General features: G+C 36.9%; 1 protein-coding gene across 2 annotated transcripts in view; it reads left to right on the top strand.

Moving 5' to 3' along the window:
• The window catches only part of SSBP2 (single stranded DNA binding protein 2), a 557,604-nt gene that overhangs the window by 503,231 nt on the left and 38,572 nt on the right, over window positions 1–15,801 (top strand). For both annotated transcript variants that reach the window (XM_053701463.1, XM_053701462.1), the window contains 3 exons: window positions 2,283–2,350; window positions 14,741–14,789; window positions 15,404–15,439. In XM_053701463.1, coding sequence (XP_053557438.1) covers window positions 2,283–2,350; window positions 14,741–14,789; window positions 15,404–15,439 — 153 coding nt within the window. The remainder of the gene's footprint in view (window positions 1–2,282; window positions 2,351–14,740; window positions 14,790–15,403; window positions 15,440–15,801) is intronic.

Here is a 15,801-nt window from a genome sequence, read left to right as displayed (position 1 = left end):
TCCATGAATCCAGCACCCTTTCTGTAAAAAAATGCTTCCTCAAATTTCTCCTAAATCTGCTGCCCTCTAACTTTAGATTGTGACCCCTTGTTTTGGCATTTATTTATTTTTTGTGTGAAAAATGCTCTCAGCTTCTATTTTATTAAGTCCCTTCATATATTTGAAGATTTCTATCATGTCACCTCTTTCCCTTCTTTCCTCTAAACTATACATATTTAGATCATAGAGTCTTTCTTTGTATGTTTTATATTTTAGACCATGTACCATTGTAGTAGCCCTCCTGCAATCAACACGATCACTACATTGTAGCATATTTTTTTAACTGATGTTACTAACTACTAGGGACACCATTGCAGATCTTTACAACAGACAAGATAAAGGTTTAGGAACAGATTAAATTACCACTCCATATCTGGTGATTTTGCAAGAAACAATTTATAGCAAATGTATTGGCAAATAGTCAGGATGCCTTTAAAGCAATTTCAACACTGTCTATAAGACACTATTTGAAAGTGAGGATATCTTTAAGTAAAAAAAATGCTAATTATAGCATCAAGAGTTTTTTTTCTTTTTTATTGGTTAAAAATGAGCAACTAATCACAAAGATTCATCTCTATTGAGAAACACATCAGTTAAAGGGACATACAACCCAATTTTTTTTCTTTCATGGTTTAGATGGAACATAACATTTTAAACAACGTTCTACTTTACTTCTATTATCATGTTTTCTTTGTTTTCTTGTTTTCCTTATTTGAAAAGCAGAAATGTAAGCTCAAGAGGGTGCACGTGTCTGCAGCAGTTTTGCAACAATGTTATACATTAGCAGTAGCACTAGGTGGCAGCACTATTTCCTGTCATGTAGGGCTTCAGGCATGTGCACGCTACCTACCTAGGTATCTCTTCAACAAAGAATAACATGAGATCTAAATACATTTGATAATAGAAGTAAATTGTAAACTTTTTAAAAATTGTATTCTCTATCGGAATCATGAAATACATTTTTTGGGTTTAATGTCCCTTTAAGATTTGCCGGATCAAGGAGAACACGATAGAACCATTGTGCTTTCCTTAACATTGGTTGCAGCACAGAATATATTGTAAAAAGGTGGACACCCCATTCCAGTAAAAGGCACTGCCTGAAAGACTTCTACATTACCAGCATCCTCAAACATTTTGGTCTATCTGTGCAACCAAAGAAATAGCTAGGTAGCACTGCAGCATTATAACTGTCTCCATACGAGAGCTATAAATCTGACCACCTTAATAGAATACACACAGAGAGAAACACAGTCTCAGGAACGAACAACCAACTCAATAACTTGTTAGCTTCTTCTGTGGTGCTGCAGCTTCTGTTTAGCCCAGTAATGCATTTTACAGAGATGAACAATTAAATAATGTCAGTCTGTCTATTAAGTCTATCCTGAATTAGGGAAGTTTATATAGTAATGAACCAATAAAATGAGCACCTATCTCTCTGAATTAAACTCATACACGTTTGACACATTACAGGATTATCAGCATTCTGATGGGACATTTTTTTTAGAGATTTGAGAGATGAACATTCACTACTATGAATAACGGTGTCCTTTATGCTTTTTATTGAAGAGGGAATACAAGTTAGATGGAACTTTTTGAAGCCTTAGACTGGGAATGTCATTTTAGTTTTGTCACATTTTGGGCAGAGGTAGGTTATTTGGCTAATACTGTCATGGAATATGGGCTAAGAAAATAAAATAGCCACAGGAGTGTTCATCCTATCATTAGTGTTGTGATTTGACTTTTGTGTTCCTGCTATTCTAGAAATTGAAATCTGCAAGTAAATGAAATTAAAATGCATTTTTACTTCTTTATTGGGAAAAAAAGGGACATTCTAGACGAAATTTAAATGCATGTAGTATACAGGCTGAACGCACAGTAAAACCTGTCGCTTAATCAGTGATCACTTAACTAAAAACATTTTTTGCAAATAAATGGTTGATGGACTGTCTTGAAATGCACGTCATCATTTTTATATACTGTAGCTAAAATATTTTCTGCATGCGTTTTTAAACCTTTGTATTTTTGCATCTTTTAACATTGTACAAGCACACACACTTTTGTAGGCAGATATTAGCTATTATGTAAATGTTTAGCAAAATACCCATTGAGAAATCTCTTGTGTTCAGGCGATATCCAGACTTCTTTTTTTTTTTCTAGGGCCATCATTAACTTGCTGTCCTTTCTTTCCCCTTTCCTCTTTGGTTTTTGTTTTGTGGTAGTCTGACCCTTGGTTATTATTGCAGAGCTATGGAGGAGGAATGAGACCGCCACTGAATGCACTTGGTGGCCCTGGAATGCCAGGAATGAACATGTAAGCTACAGAGATAAAGGGATTCTTTCTGAGGGTGTACGTTACTGCTAACCTGTGATCGTGCCATAGTATTCCTAAACTAAAGATGGATTATATAGATACAAATTGGCTTTCTTGTCCTAGCACATTGCACAGCAGTGTTTCCAAAGAATCAGGTTTAGGAAAACAGGATTTTTACAAATGTTTGGGGAAATTTAATTTGAGTTTAAGGGAGGAATTTAGGATTTATTGCAGGGTGGATTTGATTTAAATTACTATTCAGTAAGTCTCAGTTTAAATCATGGCTTTCTACATAAAGGTTGGATTTTTTGAATAGTAATTTTCTGATATAACTGGAAACATAATCTAAAAAAGTTTAGTTTTATACCATTAGAAATATTGTACATAGATAAGTGTGAAATTGGGAGATGAACGGTCTCCAGTTTAATAGGTTACTCATATTTGTTCAACTATTCAGCTGTACTTTATTAAGAGGAGAAAATAATCATTAGCTTCATAATAACAATTTAAATAGTTTTATTTAACTAAAGAAAAATAATAATCTTTTATGATCCTAACAATTTAAATAGTTGTATGAAACAAAAACATTATAGGTTTCACTTTCATTTTTACTGCTTTCTCCTCCTCACACTTAGGTTCTTGTGCAGGTCTAGTCCACTCCAAACAATCTTCTTTTCCTTCAAGAGGCTGATTAGGTGTACATAGATTTGTAGAGGAACGATGGGATTAACGGGACAGTAAAACCAAAATAAAATTTCCATAATGATTTTGATAGAAAATGCAATTTTCCCGCGTACTTCTATTTAATTTGCTTTGTTCTCTTGGTATCCTTTGTTAAAAAACATACGTAGGGTAGACTCAGGAGCAGCAATGCTCACACAGAGAGGGGTGCATCACTACACCAATGCCACCTCTGCCCGTGAGGCTATAAGGAAACAAGGGAAACGAGGAGTTAATTACTCCCAAACCGCTATTCACTATCATCAGTATTACTAGTATACCACACAGGGTTAACTAAACTTAAGTCTATTTACTCCAGGAAGGGCTAAATGCCAGCCTCTGCCTCGCCACACATAGGGCTACTTATTCATCTGTGAGTGCGGGCATGAAAGGGTTAACAGCACAGGCTCCTCAGCTACAGTATTCCAATTCCTTTAGGGCCTATGAGCCATCCCACTTAACCCCCAAATCCTACCTACATGACCCCAAAATAAATCGTTTGTTGCCACCAGCCAAAAACTTGTTATTCAGGGATTTTAACAGTTGCATTAACACCTAAAGAAAAACAAAAATATAAAAATAATACTTTGGTAATATTACTCCCAAGCTTACAAAAGCAGTGAATTCAGTTTCTAGGGCACAAATACAGATCTGATTACATTTATAGTTTAACCTGAAAAAAGTTTACATAGACGTATTTTTAAAAAAAAAAAAAAAAAAAAAAGGCTAATTTGACAAGAGACACAATTATGACAAAGATTTAACACAGAAACCTTTACAAAGTAAAATGAGTGTGGTAATTCCCAACTCCTTCTGGTGTTCCATTTTGCTGTAAAGTGGAATTATCCTTGTGTTGGAATCAAACACTATTTCTTTCCTAAGATATGGAGAGTCCACAACGTCATCAATTGCTAGTGGGAATATCACTCCTGTCCAGCAGGAGGAGGGGAGGCAAAGAGCACCACAGCAAAAACTGTTAAATGTCACTCCCCTACCCATAATCCCCTGTCATTCTCTTTGAAGATTTGTTGTCTGAAGAAAATTGTATTTCTTTTACTACAAGCAAGATTTTTTGGGTTTAGCCATAGTCCACGTTAATCTTTTCAGTAAGGTAGTGGTGGCTTTAAAGCAGTTAGGAACTTGTAAGGTGGGCCTTGCTGCGTTTTCGTAACATATTTGCGTCCCTAGTATAGAAAGCCAGAGTAGGTTTACTCTGTTCTTTCTTTTTTACACAGGCCTCTGTAAGCAGTATGTGTCCTTTCACGCCTTGTGAGCTGTCTCTCTGCCAGACAGCTAGATTGCAGGTAAGTGCATTCTTGTCTTCTAGGTGAAAGCTTGCACTTAACACTAGTATGGCTGCAATAAATTCTGGGGACACATTTATCCTTGTTAAGGATTTCATTTTGGCAGAACGCAGGGACTAACAGTGAGAGACTGAGGGGTTAATTGGGAAGGATTAACCTGCTTACGTTTTTTGGCTCTATTTTTTTTTCTCACCTTGTGAGTGATTGTTTTTAACCCTGCATTACATTATGTGCTAATAAGAGCCCTTCCGGATTATAACACTTTCAATTGCTGACATTGAAGCAAGCATTGGTATTGGGTTTATTGTGACGTAGTCGTCCTGGGATTGCGCGCTTTTTTTAGTGGGTGCAGCTCCCTTCAGTTTGTCATGTGACTCACTCTTTCTATCTTTGAGATCAGTGCGGCGGTTCATGTCGGAGCTGCTTTCATTTCTTCCTGCAGCTATCCGGACTGCTGGAGGCTTTTTAGTTGCAGATTGACTTTGCGGTTTTTCTGTTAGCGGTCAGGTATGAGCACCTCAGTTAATCTGAGGTGTAGAGGTGCCAATATCATGTTTTTCCTCCTTGGGGTAAAATTACAATTGTGCATTTAAGGAAAGTTTTTCTTACAGTGACAGTTTTTTATTTTTTTCATCTGTTTTTGGGGTTATGTCTGACATGGAGCAGGAATCTGCTCTTATGAATACCTGTTTATTATGTTTAGAGGCCCAAATTGTTACCCCTATGCAATTTTGTTCCTTATGTGTAGAGAGGACATTGAAATGTAAAGATAAAGTTCTTTTTGCTGAGCCTAATGTCTCTCAGAATGATGCTGTTCAGGCAATGCCACAGCTTTCTTCTATCACGTCCCAAGCCTCTATTGTGTCACATGCAGTGCCCTGTGGTTCCCTTCAGCCTCCTGGAGGCGTATTTTTGCCTGCAGATTTTGCTGCGCAGGTATTTTCTGCGGTATCTGCGGCATTATCTGCTTTGCCTATGTTAAAGGGAAAATGCAAGAGGAACATTAGAGATTTAGATAGTAAGGTTTCTGTTCCATCTGCTGCTAGACAGGTTGCTCCCCCTCTTAAGTCTGAAGAGGAGGATAAGTCGGTAGCTTCTGAGGGTGAATTCTCAGATTTGGACAGTATAATTCCTTTTTCTAAAGCTGAAGTTGTTTCCTTCAGATTTAAGATTGAACACCATCATGTTTTGTTAAAGGAGGTTTTGGCTACTTTGGACAACTGTCAACGACTGTCAACCCTAAGAAATCTTGTAAACCTAATAGCTATTACAATGTTTGTTCCTCAGCGGAAGTCTTTCCTGTTTCAGACCGTGCAACAGAGATTATTGCACAAGAATGGGAGAAGCCAGGGATTTATTTTTCCCTGTCTTTATAAGGAACTTTCCTGTCGCTGACTCCATTAAAGATTTGTGGAGCATGGTACCTAAAGTAGAAGGGGCTATTTCTACTCTGGCTAAGAGAACTACTATTCATATAGAGGATAGCTGCTCTTTTTAAGGATCCTTTATTTCTGATGCTACAATGCAAGTTATTAGACTGGATTCCAAAATATCTGGCTTCACTGGGCTAGCCCGCAGGGTGTTGTGGCTAAAATCTTGGTCAGCTGATCTATCTTCTAAATCCAAGCTTCTGGCACTTCCTTACAAGGGTAAAACCTTCTTTGGACCTGGTCTGACAGAAATAATTTCTGATTTTACAGGTGGAAAAGGGTCTTTTTCTTCCACAAGACAATACGAATAGACCTAAAGGACCACAGAGTAATTTTCTTTTCTTTCGTAACTTCAAAGGAAAATCTTCCTTTTCCTCTTCAAGGCAGGAACAGTCCAAGTCTTCTTGGAAACCCAATCAGTCTTGGAACAAGGGGAAGCAATCCAAGAAGCTCGCAGCCAAGTCTAAATTGGCATGAAGGGTTTGCCGCCGATCCGGGATCGGATCAAGTGGGGGGCAAACTTTCTCTTTTTTATAAAACCAGGGATATGAGATATCCCAGATCCCCCTGGGCTGTGGACATAGTACCCCAGGGTTACAAAATAGAATTCAAAGCTTTTCCTCCCAGGGGCTGATTCCACCTCTCAAGATTATCTGCAGTCGAGATAGAGGCATTCTGGAATTGCGTTTGGGACCTTTCTTCCCTGGGAGTGATAGTTCCAGTTTCTGTAAGGGAACAGGGTCTGGGATTCTATTCAAATCTGTTTGTGGTTCCCAAAAAAGAGAGACCTTTTCGTCCTATTCTAGATCTGAAGTGTCTCAACAAGTTTCTCAGGGAACCATCCTTCAAAATGGAAACCATTTGTTCCATTCTTACTTTGGTGCAAGAGGGTCAATTCATGACTACCATAGACTTCATGTTCCCATCCACAGGGATCATCACAAATTTCTGAGATTTGCCTTTCTAGACAAACACTTTGTTTGTTACTCTTCCGTTTGGCCTTGCCTCAGCTCCCAGAATTTTCTCAAAGGTTCTGGGGGCTTTCTTGGTAGTGATCCGGTCTCGGGGAATTGCAGTAGCGCCCTATCTGGACGAAATCTTGGTTCAGGCGCAATCTTTTCAACAAGCAAACTCTCATACAGAGATCTTGTTGTCTTTTTTATGTTCCCACGGTTGGAAAGGCAATCTGTGAAAAAGTTCCCTTGTTCCAGCTACAAGAGTGGTTTTCTTGGGGACCATAATAGATTCCCTATCTATGAAAGTTTTTCTGACGGAGGTCAGAAAATCCAAAATTCTCTTCTCCTTGCCTCTCTCTACAGTCTACTGTTCAGCAATCAGTGGCTCAGTGTATGGAGGTAATTGGTCTGATGGTCGCTTCCATGGACATCATTTCCTTTGTTCAATTCCATTTGAGAGCTCTGCAGTTATGCATACTCAGACAATGGAATGGAGAACATTCAGATCTGTCTCAGAGGATAGATCTAGATCAGTCGACAAGAGACTCTCCCGTGGTGGTTTTCTCACGAACATCTGTCTCATGGCACTTGCTTCAGGAGACCTTCCTAGGTGATTGACCACAGACGCCAGCCTGCTGGGCTGGGGAGCAGTCTGGGACTCGTTATGGGCACAGGGACTATGGACCCGGGAGGAGTCTGCTCTGCCCATAAACATCTTCTAGTTGATAGCGATTTACAATGCTCTGATGGTTTGGCCTCAGTTGTCCTTAGCCCGGTTTATCAGATTCCAGTCGGACAACATCACCTCAGTGGCTTACATCAACCACCAGGTAGGAACTCGGAGTCATGAAGGAGGTGGCTCAGATTGTTCAGTGGGCAGAAGCTTACAATTGTTGTCTATCTGCCATCCACATTCCAGAAGGGGACAACTGGGAAGCGGATTTCCTGAGCAGACAGACTTTTCATCCCGGGGAGTGGGCTCTCCATCCAGATGTGTTCTCCAGTATAATCCTCAAATGGGGGTCCCGGGATTAGATCTGATGGCGTCTCGGCAGAATGCCAAACTTCCAAGGTACGGTTCAAGGTCAAGAGATCCGCAGGCCACCCTGATAGATGCTCTGGCGGTTCCTTGGGTTTTCAGGTTAGCATACCTGTTTCCTCTGTTAGTCACTTTGATGGAAAGGATTGCAAGCTGCACTAAAGATGGATGATTAAAAACAACAATTTATTGGTTACAATTTAAAAATGTTAGCACACATCATAGTAGTTCACCCAAGCACACAGGAGAGGCTGCTCTCCGACGCGTTTCCTGCTACAAAAAGCACTTCATCAGGGATAGCAGCTGATTCCCTGTACTGCCATTTATACCGGTAAATGCGATTTAACCCCTTCGGCACCTTAACACATTTTAATTATCACAACAACATGTGATGTGTTATGGGTAGGTGGATATCAATTTGTTTTTAGTGTCAGAAGGGCCACATCATTACCGGACTAAATGACTTATATTCATACTCTATTTAAGAACATAGGTAATAGAAATAACAAAAAAATAAGAATAAAAACATTGTTGTACTATTCTAGATGTTAGATAAAGAGAAATGTTGGCATAATTCAATTTATAGGGTAAACTTATTATATAAAAAGATGGATATTTATATAGCATGAGAAAGAAATTTGGCAACATTACCTAAATGCAGTATGTTATTAGTTGCTTTTTATTTTTATTATTATTTTGTACTATTTAATGTACATGTAACAAAGTAACAGAGTTTTTATGTATCTTATTATTCATATATTTATATATTGGCTTCCTGCATATATTAATTATAAGATTCTGTATGCCTTACTCATTACATATCAGGTTACATAATACTAAGTTAAGGGATAGTTATTGAAACCTGGTTCAACATAATTATATCTATATACCTGTGTATAGTTTAAGGTCCCAAATTTTATTCATTCCTTTAGGGTTGCCAGTTTCTAATTTAAAAATCCAAAAGGCTTCTTTTTTATTTAGTTTAGCTAGCCTATCCCCTCCTGTATTAAGTTTGGGAATCCTATCTATTACTTGGAATTGAAAATATGACAGTATTTGTGCAAGCATAGCTTTAGTATATGAATGGCCTACTCGATGTCTCGCAAAATGCCTGGCCACCGGTGTTTTAGGGTCCAAAGCTTCCAAAGACAGGAGATGTTCTCGTATACGATCCTTTATGGGTCTTATAGTTCTTCCTGTATACTGACAGCCACACAATTTGCAGGAGATCAAGTAGACCACATAGTCAGACTGGCAAGTAAAATGTCTATAAATTCGAAATTCACATTTAGTAGTGTGGGACACAAAAAATTCGCCTGGTTTCACATATTGACAAGACTTGCAGGGTTTAACTCCACACTTAAAGGTCCCATTCTCAGGTCTCAGCCAACTTTCTGTCCTAGGCATGGATAGTGTACCTGATTCTGAGAAATTCCTATTTACATATTGACTCAACGTCTTAGCCCGCCTAGAGACAAATTTGACCCCATTAGTTGAAATATTAGTTAGTGTAGGTTCTTTCTCCAAGATGGGAAGATATCTTTTGACTATGTTACATATTTTGTTATATTGTTGGCTATATTGTGTAGAGAATACAATAGTCTCCTCAGAGTTCTTAGTTCTAGATTTGTTTGTCCTGGAGTAATTCATTCCTATCCATTAGCCTTACATTCTCTTGTGTGGTAAGTAAGAGATTCTTGTTATAGCCTCTCTTTGCTAGACGTGCTTTTAGAAGATTTGCATGTTTGTCATAATCCCTAATATCGCTACAATTCCTGCGTAACCTCATGAATTGGCCTTTAGGGATGGCCATTTTTAAATGTTTGGGATGGTTAGACTCGGCTCTTAAGATGGTATTTCCAGCTATTTTCTTTCTATATGCCTCCATTGCTACTGTTTTACCCTCTTCCTCTATTTTAATCGTTAGATCAAGAAAGCTAATGCTTTCTTTACTCCAACTATAGGTAAATTTGAGATTCATGCTGTTATCATTCAATGATTCCACAAATTCATCAATTAGTGACACATCCCCTTCCCAGACTATCAACACGTCATCGATAAATCTAGTATAGAATTTTATGTTGTCCTTAAAGTTATTAAGGTCACCAAATATCTTGAACAATTCAAAGTAACTAAGGTATATGTTAGCATATGAGGGGGCGAATTTCGCCCCCATAGCTGTACCCCTATGCTCTGTTAGTGCTCCTTCTATGAGTCATTGCTCGTATCAAACAGGAGAGAGTGTCTGTAATTCTAATTGGTTTGCAGACTAGTGAAGATGTCATCTCTTCCACCTTAGAGGTTGCCTCTGAGGAAGGACCTTCTAACTCAGGGTCCATTCCTTCATCCAAGTCTCATTTCTCTGAAGCTGACTGCTTGGAGATTGAACACTTAGTTCTGTCTAAGCGTTGTTTTTCTGAGTCGGTCATTGAGACCATGATTCAGTTTGCAAGCTTGTTACTAGAAAGATTTACCATAAGGTATGGCGTAAATACCTGTATTGGTGTGAATCTAAGGGCTACTCTTGGAGTAGGGTCAGGAATCCTAGGATTTTGTCTTTTCTCCAGGATGGTCTGGAGAAGGGTTTGTCGGCCAGTACTTTAAAGGGTCAGATTTCTGCATTATCTATTTTGTTGCCCAAGGATGTGCCAGACGTTCAATCTTTTTGTCAAGCCATGGTCAGGATCAGGGCTTTGTTTAAGTCTGTTGCTCCTCCTTAGAGTCTTAACTTTGTTCTTAAAGTTTTGCAGCAGGCTCCCTTTGAGCCAATGCATTCCATAGATATTAAGTTATCTTGGAAGGTTTTGTTTCTTATTGCTATCTCTTCTGATAGGAGAGTTTCTGAACTCTCAGCTTTGCAGTGTGATTCGCCTTATCTTTCATGTGGATAAGGCGGTTCTTCGTACTAGGTTTGGTTTTCTTCCGAAAGTGGTTTCGGATAGAAATATTAATCAGGAAATTGTTGTTCCTCCTTTATGTTCTAATCCTTCTTCTCATAAGGAACGTTTATTGCACAACTTGGATGTTGTGCGTGCTTAAAAAATGTATCTTCAGGCGATTTAAGGATTTTCACCAGTCTTCTGCCCTGTTTGTTTTTCTCTGGAAAGCATAAAAGGTCAGAAAGCTACTGCTACTTCTTTCATTCTGGTTAAGAAGTATCATTTGTTTTGCTTATGAGACTGCTGGTCAGCAGCCTCCTTTGAGAATTACAACTAATTCCACAAGGGCTGTCTCCTCTTCTTGGGCTTTCGAAAATGAAGTTTCTGTGAAACATATTTGCAAGGCTGCAACATAGTCCTCTCTGCATACTTTTTCCAAATTTTCCAAAATTGGTACTTTTGCCCTGACGCGTGTTTCACAAAGAACGCTTCCTCAGAGGGGGCCTCTGAGGAAGCGTTCTTTGTGAAACGCGCGTCAGGGGTCCGACAGGAGCAGCTCTGTCTCTCCTTGTTGTTCATTTTTAACTGCTTACCTTGGTTAAAATTTATGACTTGCTGAAACATTGATACTATTTTCACAGCCTTCAGCCTTAGCTTTAATTCTTTAAATGTAATTTATCCCTCGGGTTGTAAGGGCTTAGTTTATTTTAGCTATCCTTTGACTGTTGGCTGTTAGATATTATTTTAGATGTTCATTTCAGTACATTGATATTCAAAATTAACCTGGTTTAAGTGTTATTAATTCGTCCAAGCCCTAGCTATTGTATGCCTGTTTGTTCCTAGTTTATACAATAAAGGATATAATGAATGAATGTGATGGAACTTTTTAACTAATATTTCTTTATTTATCCAACTCTATTGCTTGCTGAGTTAATATTTACTTTATATTTGTGGAGCTTATGTCTACATACTTAATTCTATTTTCTCTTAAAATTAGTTTAACTAATTGTTCTGTTAGGCCTCCTGTTTAGGTCTGCCTGTCTAGTTATCCCTCCCTAGTCATCTGTGTCCTCTAGCTTGGGTATTGGTTCCCACTAGTAATTGATGACGTCGTGGACTCTCCATATCTTAGGAAAGAAAACAAAATGTATGCTTACCTTAAGAATTTGTTTATTTCCGTATATGGAGAGTCCACGACCCCACCCTTAATTTAGACAGTTATTTTTTTACTAAACCTCAGGCACCTCTACACCTTTTTGTTATTCCTTTTTTCCATTATCCTTTTGGACAAATGACTGGGGATTATGGGTAAGGAAGTGTGGTGCTGTGGTGCTCTTTGCCGCCTCCTGCTGGCCAGTAGTGATATTCCCACTAGTAATTGATGACGTTGTGGACTCTCCATATCCGGGAATTAAATTTATCGGGTAAGCATAAATTTTGTTTTTATACCCAGTTTATTGAATATGAGATATTGGTACTAGGGAAACAGACCAACACCCCAATTTGCCCACTACATGAAAAACACTAAATACATGCTAGATAGAATGATGCATTCAAATAGATTAGTCTGAGAATAACATGTAGATGTATGTTTAAAAGTTGCATTAGTTGTTTAAATATTGACATACTAAGTGTAAAGTTAATGTCTATAAAACAATGGGAGCTGCCATATTGTAACTTAGGTTGCCTTCTCTGCTGTGGCCAATTAGGGACAGTTATAAATAAGTCACTAAAGGGTGCAGCCAATGACTGTGAGAAATGGAAGTGCAGAACACTTATATTCCAAACAGTAACAGATAAGCTCACAATTTCATAAAGGAATTCAGTAAAATCGGACAAAATAAATATTGAAAGTATATTGCAGTTTTCTTTATATTTACTATTTATCATTTTATGTTACCATCTCAGTGTATGATGTCCCTTTTAAATGCTTTTCGGAAACCTGCAGTTTGCATGACACCATAGATCTGAGTTCACATGAAGTTGTATTAACCCCTTACAAGCTAATAGAAAAACATATTAAAAATCATGCCTTTGCATCACAAATGCACTACTAGGAGCTTAGTAGCTGAATGGTGACTGCACATATGACTCTCTTGTAATTGGCTCACCCAATGTGTTCAGCTAGCTCCCAGTAGTGCATTGCTGTTTCCTCAACAAAGGATACCAAGAGAATTAAAAGCAAATTTGAGAATAGAAAGACATCTAAAAGTTGTTTAAAATTGTATGCTCTATCTGAATCATAAAAAAAGGGTTTATGTCCCCCTTAAGATCTTTCTCTCTGTATGTGTTTATTTTATAGCCTTTTTGCTTTGAAAAAGAGGCATGTTATTTCTACAGACACAAATTCAGTTTTAAGAACTACAAAAACAAAAATATCTTCTAGATATAAAAAAAATGCCCCAAATAATCTTACAGAAACCTCTGTGTGAGCATGACATTGTGAATGGATTAATAGAATTAAAGGGACACTAAACCCACACTTTTTCTTTCATGATTTAGATAGAGCATGCAATTTTAAGCAACTTTCTAATTTATTCCTTCTATCAATTTTTCTTCGTTCTCTTGCTATCTTTATTTAAAAAGCAGGAATGTTAAGCTTAGGAGACACCCCATTTTAGGTTTAGCACCCTGGATTGTGCTTGCTTATTGGTGGTTGCATTTAGCAAACCAATAAGCAAGCATAGCCCAGGTTCTCAACCAAAAATGGGCTGGCTCTTAAGCTTTACATTCCTGCTTTTTAAATAAAGATAGCAAGAGAACGAAGAAAAATGTTAATAGAAGTAAATTAGAAATTTGCTTAAAATTGCATGCTCTATCTGAATCATTAAATAAAATATTTGGGTTTAGTGTCTCTTTAATTTACCAAAAAATAAATATTACAACCTCTTGCTATATAATTTAAAACAAATCCTTATTTCAGTAAATATAACCTTTGGATTATAATGTATGTTAAATCGAAAACTATCTTTTGATAGATTTTGCCTCAAAAAGTATTTTATTTAAATAAAAAAAGCAAAAAAAAGCCCAATTTAAAATAAAAAATCTGATTTAAATAAACTGATTTTCAAATTATTTATTTTTAAATCATTGATTTTTATCCACCCTGATTTCTTGTGACACTTCTCAGTTTAAAGCGATTATGTTACCTGCACCCTTATTTTTAATTTTGTGTGGGAGATGTTTTTATATTGTGCTACAAATTCATCATATTTACAATCAATAGCAAATTTGTATAAAACCATGAAATTGCCACTTTTAAAATGAACATAATAGAACTTCAGTGTTCTGTCAGCGCCCTTTTAAAGTCAACCGACATATTGCACTTTACAAACTGTAGCATATATGTTACTATTAAAGGGGCACTGAACCCAAATTTTTTCTTTAGTGATTCAGATTGAGCATGCAATTTTAAGCAACTTGCTAATTTACTCCTATTATCAATTTTTCTTCGTTCTCTTGCTATCTTTATTTGAAAAAGAAGGCATCTACGCTATTTGTTTGGTTCAGGACCCTGGAAAGCACTTGTTCATTGGTGGATGAATTTATCCACCAATCGGCAAGAACAACCCAGGTTGTTCACCAAAAATGGGCCGGCCGGCATCTTAACTTACATTCTTGCATTTCAAATAAAGATATCTAGAGAATGAAGAAAATTTGATAATAGGAGTAAATTAAAAAGTTGCTTAAAATTGCATGCTCTATCTGAATCACAAAAGAAAAAAATTTGGGTTTAGTGTCCCTTTTAAGAGCCAAACACATTAAATTAAATACTTTCAAAGTTTTAGGAAGGAAGAATAGAAAATTCACTGGAGATCTTTGACCAGGCAACTAGATTTCTCTAGTATTGGATTATTGTGTGCACACTTAAGCCTATCAGTAGCTTTGCAGGAGCGGGTCTGGGTACTTGTTCTGTGTCATCATTTTATATAAAAAGAAACCTGTTTATAAGAGATAAGGGGCACACATTGATGTTGCTGATTTTATTCAGTAAATACATAGACCTAAGAATGGGCTTAATTGCATTAATAATACAATAATATTTGTTTCTTTATTTTGCAGGGGTCCAGGAGGTGGTAGACCATGGCCCAATCCCGGAAATGCTAACTCAGTTAGTATGATCCGTAAATGTATATGGATTTCTAATAACAATTTATTGTTCTTTCTCCAACCCAACTGTGTTTGTTTGTTTTCTTTCTAGGACAAAAATAGTTACAGCTCATGACTACTAGCTTAACATATGAATGCTGAGCTTAACTATGTAGAATTATTACAGGAATTTAATTGCTAAATGATGGTGACCATACATATTTGAGGGGGCACTTAAGAAAACAAAAATAACATAGATCTTATGGAGCTGAAGCTTTTTTTTTTTTTAATTCTACGTTTTATTCCCTTTGCAAAAAAAAAAAACGTAATTTTGTAGCTGACAAATTACTAAAATTTGCCCATAAATAAATAACTAATAAATATTGAACTTATTTTATGTTAAATTTAGATTGTTTGCTATGGATGCTACAATTACAGATCATATCTCTATATATAATATAATGCTACGCCTGTGTCAATCATTTGTTAATATTCAGAATAATATATATCTAGAAGTGTGTGTATATCTTGCTAACAAGAAGAGTGTCTGTAGATAAGAAGATTAAAATCTTGCACAATCAATAGATTTTTCTTCTGAACAATAAAAGTGTAACTTTGATTTTTATTTGCTTTCAGATACCCTACTCGTCTGCGTCTCCTGGGAATTATGTAGTAAGTTCATCTGGTTTTGTTTGCTCATTGGAATTGATGTTCCATTTTATTTAGTCAAAGAAATAGTTATCCAGATGTTTAGAAGAGCCCTGGTGAATTGTCTAAGGAGTGAACATCTGAGAGGTGTTCAGTTGTTTTGTTTCTCGTTTATTGCGCATATGCTGATATTAATTTGCAAGACTGTTACCAATCTGGATAGATTTTCAAGTAGAGACATGTTTTGCTGCTCAGTATAATCTATTGTAAACTTTATGCTCTCCTAAACATTTATGGAAATCTATATATTTCTGTGATCTTGATATGACATTTACTACTGTAAGTACCCACTTTACAGTTTATTTTTCTTTAAATAGTAATATAAA

This window comes from Bombina bombina, chromosome 2 (assembly GCF_027579735.1).
Source record: "Bombina bombina isolate aBomBom1 chromosome 2, aBomBom1.pri, whole genome shotgun sequence".
NCBI lineage: Eukaryota > Metazoa > Chordata > Amphibia > Anura > Bombinatoridae > Bombina > Bombina bombina.
Note: the sequence above shows the minus strand (reverse complement) of the source record. Positions and strands in the feature narration are given on the sequence as shown.